This window comes from Mycetomoellerius zeteki, unplaced genomic scaffold (assembly GCF_001594055.1).
Source record: "Mycetomoellerius zeteki isolate Tzet28-1 unplaced genomic scaffold, Tzet1.0 scaffold145, whole genome shotgun sequence".
Classification (NCBI taxonomy): domain Eukaryota; kingdom Metazoa; phylum Arthropoda; class Insecta; order Hymenoptera; family Formicidae; genus Mycetomoellerius; species Mycetomoellerius zeteki.
This window is the reverse complement of record NW_017256393.1, coordinates 3,691,759-3,701,479: the sequence shown is the minus strand read 5'-3', so window position 1 is coordinate 3,701,479 and position 9,721 is coordinate 3,691,759. Positions and strand designations below refer to the sequence as shown.

General features: G+C 32.4%; 1 protein-coding gene across 1 annotated transcript in view; it reads left to right on the top strand.

Moving 5' to 3' along the window:
* gukh (NHS actin remodeling regulator GUK-holder) overlaps positions 1 to 8,586 on the top strand; it is a 22,612-nt gene extending 14,026 nt beyond the window's left edge. Inside the window, exons 6-8 of the mRNA XM_018462712.1 lie at positions 4,856 to 5,504; positions 6,842 to 7,367; positions 7,787 to 8,586. Coding sequence (XP_018318214.1) covers positions 4,856 to 5,504; positions 6,842 to 7,367; positions 7,787 to 8,569 — 1,958 coding nt within the window. The 3' untranslated portion in view covers positions 8,570 to 8,586. The remainder of the gene's footprint in view (positions 1 to 4,855; positions 5,505 to 6,841; positions 7,368 to 7,786) is intronic.
* The last annotated feature ends 1,135 nt before the right edge of the window (positions 8,587 to 9,721 follow it).

Genomic DNA, 9,721 nt, shown 5'->3' with positions numbered 1-9,721 from the left:
AGGGAAAGAATAATTCTGCTAAAATAACAGCTCTAAACATTTAACTAAATACAGATCTGGAAATAATTTTATCAAACTGTCAAAATAATTATGTAGAACGTTTAAACGTTGACGACAATGCTGCAAAAAAATTTTAACATTCTAGTTTTAGAGTCCTACATATAATTATTTTGATGATTCAAACAAAATTATTTTCAGATCTACATCTAGCTAAATTTTTAAGTGTTTCAGCAAAACCATTCTTTCTATGAAACAATAATATTCGTATTTCATTATTGTTGCTACATATTTTATGCACGTAAGAATATTTTGCTGCGTTGTTAGAGACAGTGATAATTTACGATTAAAACGATTTTCAAAGTGAAGTTGATGAGTCTGTTATTGATATAATGATTTACGCAATTTCTGTATGACTTCTTCTTGCGACGCAGTATAAATATGAAAATAAATCCATAAAAAGAACAGGAGAGAATTAGTCATAGCCTATAAAACTATTATCTGCTCGCGATAAATGCGTAATTCGTTGCTGCTAGTTCTTTATTTCGCATTTGTGAACTTATAAATCGAAAACGAGGTCTAGAAAATAGTGATCCTGAAGACATACGAAAGTGATTTCTTGATAATAATAAGCAGAGTTGGGTAAGTTAACTTTTTTTAACTAAATTAAAATTATCAGTCTTGAAAATTTAACTTAATTAAATACAAGTTAATCCATAATAAAAGTGAATTAAAAGTTAAGTTAATAAAAAAAAGTAATTGAAAAGTTAAAAGTTAAATTTGGTCCGAACAAACAATCAAAAAAAAACAAAAAGAAAAAGTTTGATCATTTTACATAATTTTTCATATTTTTCCTTTCTCACAGCATATTTATTAAAAAATCTGGTTATTTTTGTTCACAAGTAACGATTATACAATATAAAATTACTAAATTATATAATCATTATCCTCTCGCATTGTGTCTGAGGATTGACTTCAAAAAAATCAAATTAAAAGTTAATAGTTACTGATAAAATGTAACTAAATTAAGTTAGAAAGTTAAGAGTCTAAAATGTAACTAAGTTAAGTTAAAATTAATTAACTTTTTAACTTTTTAACTTAACTTTTATTTTTTTAATTTAGCACTACCCAACCCTGATAATAAGAGAAAAACGTATTTTTCGTGCATACGCGGAACGTAATAACGCGATTACAATATCTTCGATTTTCCTTTGTATTTCACTCGTGACTAATTGATAAGTAACGCGTTACACAAAGTTAAGTTATAGACCTCTATCTATTGATGATACGAAAAGTATGTTATTGTATTTTAAGTTACCATAATTTTGCAGATTATCTCATCTATTATTGTAATTGGAAATTTCTATGGAATTTAAAAAAAACTATAAAAATTATTCTTAAACTTTAGATATATATTTGTTATTGTTAATCTAAATTATATATAAATATTACGTTATATACTTTAATTTGAAATGTAATTAATTTATAATAACTTTATAATAATAATTTAATGACATCAAATTAACCGTCCTCCGATCAGAAAGACGTTAAGATCTTCACGTCCGATCTCGCATTGACTCACCGTTAAATATTCTACAAATAAACAGCCGTCATCTTCCATAATCGAGATAACGGCAGTTCACATTACGGCATGCTTGTGAAATCCTCGTAATTGTGCCTTAATTTGTCGTGTCGCATGTTTGCTCGAGATGCGTGCTCGCCTCTCGTTGTAAGTAGCGTCTGTCACTGACTAACAAGGACTAACTGTGAGTACATAGAACCTATAGCTACAATTATATTAGGATGATACCGTGTTTGTATGCTTTTTTGCGATCGTAAAAAGCATTAAAAAATATATGTACATTTTTTTAATAATTTCATAAAATATTACTTAATTTTATTCTCTAATATTAAATATAAAAACTGAGAAAGTTAGGCCTTCCGCTTCAATAGAAGAAGAAAATATTAGAAACAGACATAAATTTTGAGTAATTTAAAAATAAAAAAAATTAGGAATAGAGATTAAAAATGTAACACACATATCGTATAAATAATAATATGAAAGACGATATAATATGTAAGACGTATTATATGTCATATATCTTATTTGTATTAATTGTGCAGCGTTATTCTCTATATGTTTAATCTTTTTATTTTTCTAATATTTAATATTTATTCCTGTTTCTATTATTTATACTATTGCACGCAGGGCCTTAGCCTGATCTACGATGGGATAACAATTAGATTGATACAATATAAAGAATTAGAGAGCATACTAGAGAGAACCAAGCAAATTTCATAGAGGATTAATGTGAAACGATTACTCTCTCTTCACTGATGATATAATGTTGCTTTTATAATAGGTATATACCGCGCCTGTAATCTATACGATAGTTACCACATCGACTTCGCTAGCGTTTAGTTAGCGCGATAATATCACACGTAATTTCACGCCGCCTGTTTACGGGATAACGTGGGATAATAGCACACAGGTTATAAAACTAGCCGCATATACGTTAATTGAATTCGAAAGGGAACGGGATTCGAATCGCACTTTGTGCCGCATTCCTCACAGTATTACCCTGACACAACAGTGTTGATTAATCAGCTTGCAACTAATATCACGAGGACGTATGTACTTACAACCTGGGCAGGGGAGCATGCACTATCAGCGTGTACTGTATATGTATATATGTGTAGAGCGTTAAGGAATCTACAAGTGCGTTCGGGAAGACGCTATTAGCACTATTCTGTCACTCCATCCTTGTTTTACGTCTAATAAACAACGAAGATAGAAGACAGAAGTAGCGCTAATAGCGTCTCCCCGAATGCACCATACATCTGCTGTAAGTAACGTTATTATAGTCACATATATGTACATGTTTTTCCTTTTGTATTCCCACAATGCGTTATCGCGACGCATCTATTATTGTCTGTACATACATAAAAGTACAATATTACTATCGCCGACAAAACAATGTCATTTTAATGATTTAAAAATGTATGTGAATAGACGTCATTCTTTTTGGAAAGCACTTGTATTTTGTTATTGTTTTTCTCTTTTTTTATCTATATCGTCTCACCCATGTACATATCATACATATATGCACCTCTGAATTTGTAAATACTGCACCATCCTAAGTTCCTGCCTGTTTTTGTCCATTATTTTTCATTTTATGTATTCCGATATACCTATGTGCCTACTGTATAGTTTTAGAAAAAAAATGCACCTCACGCGCGTGTGGCACCCCGCACTAGTAACTCACACATATCATAGTTCCATGCTCCATATACCTGGTGAGTACGTTTTTTTTTAACTTCCTAGGTATATTGTGCATAAGTTTGACGTGAAGAGAGATGTGAATTTTTCTGTTATATATTACATTTTAATAATTCTTTAATATTTTTCTAAAATATATATCTACATATTAAGCTTTGTCTGCATGTATTTAATATTAGACATTATATATGTATATGTATATACAGGGTGGGGTATTTTAATCACCCCAGGCGAATATCTCTAACTATAGAAACTAAAAGAGATATAAGAAAAAGTTTTATATGAAAGTTGTAGGTTTTCTTAGGAGAAAGAAGGTGGACATAACGGGTTTTGGATAGAGGGCACTATCAAGATCAGATCAGGGTCAACATGAATTTTTTTAATGGAAACCCCAATTTTTTATTGGATATTCTTGTAGCACATCTCGAGAGCTTTCTAAACGCTATAATAAAATATTTTTTCATGAAGCACTTTTTCTTGTATCTCTCTTAGTTTCTGAGATATTCCCCTGGGGCGATTAAAATGCCCCACCCTGTATACATTATATATATGTATATATATATATATAATGTCGATAAATTACATTAACATGTAATTATTCCATATTATTGATCTAATTGACTTAATTTCATTGAATATTAAAATTTAATTTAATAATTTAGATGACTATAAAAATCAACATCAAACTTATGCGCTGTATTATAATTTTCTCACGTTTTGTTTATTGCATGTTTGTGTTTGTGATGCTTTTGCAATGTTGCTTTGCTTGGATAATCACTCACGATATATTTCAACAATAGTCTTCATGTAAATGTATTTTTAATATATATTTAAGTCTACATGTATATATTACTATGTTTAACACATGAAATTATAATCATCAAAAAATTTTCCTCTTACGTAACTTTTAATAATCGCAATATCTCGAATAAAACAATTATAACAATTATAAATTAGAAATTGCAAGAAATAATCACACATGTAATAAAATGTATCACAATTATAATATATATAGGCATGATATAGATTTAACACAAATCTTTGAGATCATTTTATGATCTTTTTAAAAAAAGATTAATCTATTTAAAAGCTTTTAAAAGATAGTAATTCTAATATTGTATTTTATCAAGCTAAAAATAATCCGGATAGCATAGAATATTTATGATAAATAATTATTATTATTCATTTTTTGAAATGTTATATAAATATTTTATATAAAGCTTCATTCAAAATATTATTAAAAGATAAACTAAATATTTAATGTAATATTTATGATAGATATAAATAAATATTTCTGTTATTTTTTATTTGAATTATAATGTCTTATTAAGTATTTCCATAGCATTTACTATAAGATTTACAATAAATGTATTTATAATAAATGTTTATGATCTACGCAATCTAAGACTACAAAAATATTTATAAAATATTTAAAATAAGCCTTATAAATATTTATAAATATTTTGTAAATATTTTATAAATATTGTGTGCTGTCTGGGAATCTATCTAAGAAAAATATTTATGTCCTAACTTACCACTTGCGAGAAACGTAAAGACATTCTCTTAATTGTGTTGCAGACAACACTTTACTGACTATATCTCCGGAATCCATACCGCCACAAGCGATCGTTCAACCGCCGCCCTATATCGCTCCACCGAAGCCCGAGGATCGACAAAAGTCGTATAATAAGTACCAAGAAATCTTAAAGGATACGCAGCCACCGAATCTGCGAGCTTATTCCAAAAATGAAAAGCAACCGATCGCGCAGGATCGAAAGCAGGCCATCTACGATTCTCGACGAAATATTCAACAATATGACAATGGCAGAAATCTTCTCGATCAGCAAAGGATGTCGAACTATGAGTACCAGCAACGAGTTTGCAATTATCAAACAGTGCACATGCACAACGCCAGGAATCAGCAACTCAGTTCATCAGCCAGAGATATCAATCAACAGCAGTTCCATACCCTACCGATACGAAGGTCTCAACGAGAAATCGAACCACCTCGTAGTGTCACGCCGGACATCACCAGGGGTCTGGGACACGGTTCTCTCAGTAGCATGCACATGTTGGCGAAACAGAGTCAACAGAGAATCACGATTGTAGAGAACGAACAGACTCGACATGTTCTTCACGTAGATGCGGAGAAAAGAAATTTGGAAGGGGATATGAGAGGCAGATTTGTGCAGAATCAACCTCAGTCAGTCGTGGATGTTAGAAATAGGTGAGAATTAGAAAAAAATTATAAAAGTTATAGATAGAAGGATTCTTTCTATTTATACTTAATTTTAAATCAATTGTAAATTTTTCTGCAAATTTATACAATTGATTTAAAAACTCAATTAGGTAACAGAAAGAATCTTTCTATTTTTAACTCTTCTAACTCTTTCCAATCCTTAGGGTAAACCCGGTATAACGCCGCACCTGAGGGAGGTTTAACTTATCAAGTAGGACCATTTACCATGTTTAAGGCAAATAAATACTATACCAGTAAAAACTTCATACTTTCTACTACTATGAAAAAAATATTAGGAATCCGAAATATATTAATTTTTCATACTAAAAAATAAACTTTTTGAAACCCTTGCATTTTTGCCATATATCCCATAGGGGTGGGATATATGGCTACTCATAGGGGGCGGGGGGGTATGTACGTCTCATGAAAAATTTACAAATAATGCATATAAATAAGACGTAAAATGACACAATAAACACTTATAAAATGCGTTTATAAAGTTTTATTAAGGAATAAAAATGATAAATATGTATATGAATAAGTAATAATTACAATCTTCCTATATATATTAGAAGTGTTATGACAAGAGGTACATTATTTCATGTAATACGTTTATTGCATTTAGTGCACTGATTTCAATCTGCGCACTTTGTATGTTTTGGGCATAAATTCCGTCCGCTAAAAATATCGTATATCCCAAACAGGTGGCATATACAAGACAACAAACTAAACAAAGAATACGAAAGCAAAGCACTTGTATTTTGTTATACAACATGCTTTAATATTCCTCTACACGTATGTATCACGAAATAACCACTAGGTCTTTTACACGCCCTACAATAATCATTTTATGTAGATTATAATTTATGATGGCGCTACTTATTACAGTGACAAATCGATTCAACTCATAATAATTTCATTAATATTAACAGTAAAAAGCTGAAATTATAACTTAATACTAATATAACATAAAGGCATATAACAGAGTAGTTGCAAGAAAATTATCCCCACTCCTTCTATTTTTTCTAACTCCTGCGGCGTAAATCCCAGTGCGGCGTATTTGCCGGGTTTACCCTACATATTTTCTAACATCAGAAGACTAAAGAATTATTAATGATATTAATAATATTACATATTATCAAGAATACAACAATATCAGTAAAACAATGTCAAATTTACTGTTAATTAGCCCTAGTTATCCATTTTTTTATATTTATTATATGAAAGATTTGAAAAAAGTTTAGATCATTAATCATCAAGTCTATTGAAGCAACTAACGTTAATTGCTATTGACCTTTAAATATACTTTATTATCTTATGCACAGATTCGCAACGCCTCTAAACCAAGCTGCACTCGGCTATCGATTCTTTGCATCTTCACCCGCCAACGATCCTCTTACGAAGTCTTCTAATGCAGACGTTCTGAGAAATAATCCAATTTCACCGATCGGCCACGAGGGTTACGATAACGGCTTCAAATCGTCCACTCCCATCAGCTACTATGGACGATCGGTGCCAACCGTGGCGGAACGTCTAGCTCTGACCACCACCACCGACAATAACTGCCCATCACCGGTACCAACGAGCAGTTCTTCGGGTAGAAGCACTCCCATCCAGACTTCTTCTGGCAGGACGACGCCAACCAACCTAGTCCTGTCGCCTACCAAAAGCACCATGTCCAACGAAGAATTATTTGCTGCGATTCACAAGTCCAAAAAGAAACTCAATATCAAGCTCAATGAAAACGATAACGAAAACCTGTCGCCATATGGATCAATGAACTCTTTAGTGAAAACGCCGGCCGGTACCAGGCATAGCTGGAGTCCGGAATCTCAAAAAGCTTCTGCAGAGGTAATTATCAATATCCGGCCGTGCGAAAATCAGCGATTCGAAGATGGATCATATCTTCTCTCTCAATTTCTATTCTTATTTCTCTCAGAGAAATTGTTTTTTTTAAATCATTAATTTAATTGTTTAATATAAACGAAGACTATGGGCGGTATTCATAGTCTTATTTTAAGACCGTTCTTATTTTAAGACCGTCTTAAATAATGTCTTAAGATGCTAATGCGGCTCTCTGATTAGTTCATGATATCTTAAGATATCTACTGTACTTAATACAATCTTAAATATAAGATCCGATTATGAATATCGGCCTAAGTTTATTTTAGCACAAATTGATATTTTTAACCTTTCTAAAATCCTGGAATTTGTGATTTATTTATTCGCTACGATTTGTTTCTCTCGTTAATTCAGCCGATTCATTTCAGATATCAACTACGGTGCAATCGCCCACGTCACGAATGGATTTCAAACGTTTACTCCTTCAACAGAGTGTAAAGACCAATCCCATGCGATTATCGGCGGCGGAACAGCTAAAACTATCACGCCAACAGTGTCAACAACAGCCACAACAATTGTCGCCGAATACTCATCAGAGTCCCTTAGCTAAAATTCTGAGTCCACGCTCAGTTTGGAGGTTTCAGACCCCGAGGACCGATGTTCTTTCATCCACCATAATCGAGGACACTGCGGCGGAGGAAAAGGCAATGAAGCCCTCGCCGGAAAACACATCTCCCATTTCAAGACTGAATTCTAGACGACAACTGGATCTTTGCATTGATCTACCGAGTCACCTGTGTGTCACCGATTACAAAACTGCGAACAACGATAGACTAACGGCAAACAAGGTGTCTATGAATGAACTCAATCTCGAACCCGCAATCAAATCGTTAAATCAAAACAACCATATCCGAGAATTAATCACAAGCACATCTGATAATCCTACACGAACCGCATCTCCTGCGAAAACCAGCCAGGATACGCTCGAATCTAAGAGTCAGGATCCCGTAAGTGCTCTGGAGTCGAGGAGAATCAGCAATCAACTAGCGAAAGCCCAATTCCTGGCCAGCACACCCACGAGCACCAATTTGTCACAGAATCTTTACTTTAGCAAGAGATTCAGAGCGCGATCGGAATCTCCGCGACACGCAGTGACACAAAATGTAGCACCGCGCAGTCCGAGTGCTCCTACTCTCGAAACCGCTCTGTGATTTGCGAATGTCGATATAATAGGCGATTTTTGGCGTGCTTCTGGTATAGCAACCAAAAGCAACTGCGATTAGGGCTATCTTTGTCTTCTGATCCCTGAAAACGAAAATAGCCTTAGTCGCGGTTGCTTTTGGTTACTATACCAGAAGCACGCCAAAAATCGCCTAATGAGGACAATGGCCTTGTACAAGACTTTAGCTCTTCATTATTGTGACATATAATAATATGTATATTTTTGATTTTCTTAACAAGCTAAGATACTTTAATAAGTCAATGTTTAATATTAACCGAATTATAAGTATTTATATGCAAGAGTTTGTTAAATCAAAACGGATTTCAATATATAATATGATTATAATGTCTGTAAAAATCAAGCAGTGCTTAAATTATGATTTAATCTCATTTCCTAACTTTTATAAATTTTTTCTTGAAGAAACGCATCTAAAATTATTTTATGACAATTTTTCTATGTCTTATCTAATTATACATTAATGAAGAGTTAATAGCAAGGATATCTAAATCTATGCGAATTCTGACGGCGACATATTTATCAGTCATGACCCGTTTAAATCGAATTTTTCGTCTTAATTACAGTAATTCACATCTATTGAGAGACAATAATTTATAAACGTGATATGGTAATAATGTGGAAATTATAGTATTACCTAGTATTGCAAAGTTTCTTGCATAAAGTAAAAAAAATACTCATCACGTAGTAACTATTACGTCACACTCTGCCGATTGAATGTAAAATTGATTTTACTGCACGTAACGTTACGTGATATTATTCACAAATCGCTCTGCTAAATCTCATATGTAAATCAATCTAATAATAAGCAATAAATAGGATATTCTCAATGCTGATAATTCCATTCGAGTGCCTATTCGATATAATCGTTTTATAAAGAAATATATTACGTGTATGACACTATAAATTTAGTCTCGAGATTAAGACGCAATGCCGTAGGTGTCAATATATCGATGTATTGATACGATGTAATTAATATTTTCTCATTTTTTATGCTAAGCGAACTTCTTCTTAACGAAGAAAACCATTGGATCTTCGCACAATCTCAATGTTCACAATCAAATGCTCTTCAAATAATAAGAATGAGATGAGTTCTATACGTATATCTCATCTTGATATATTCTTA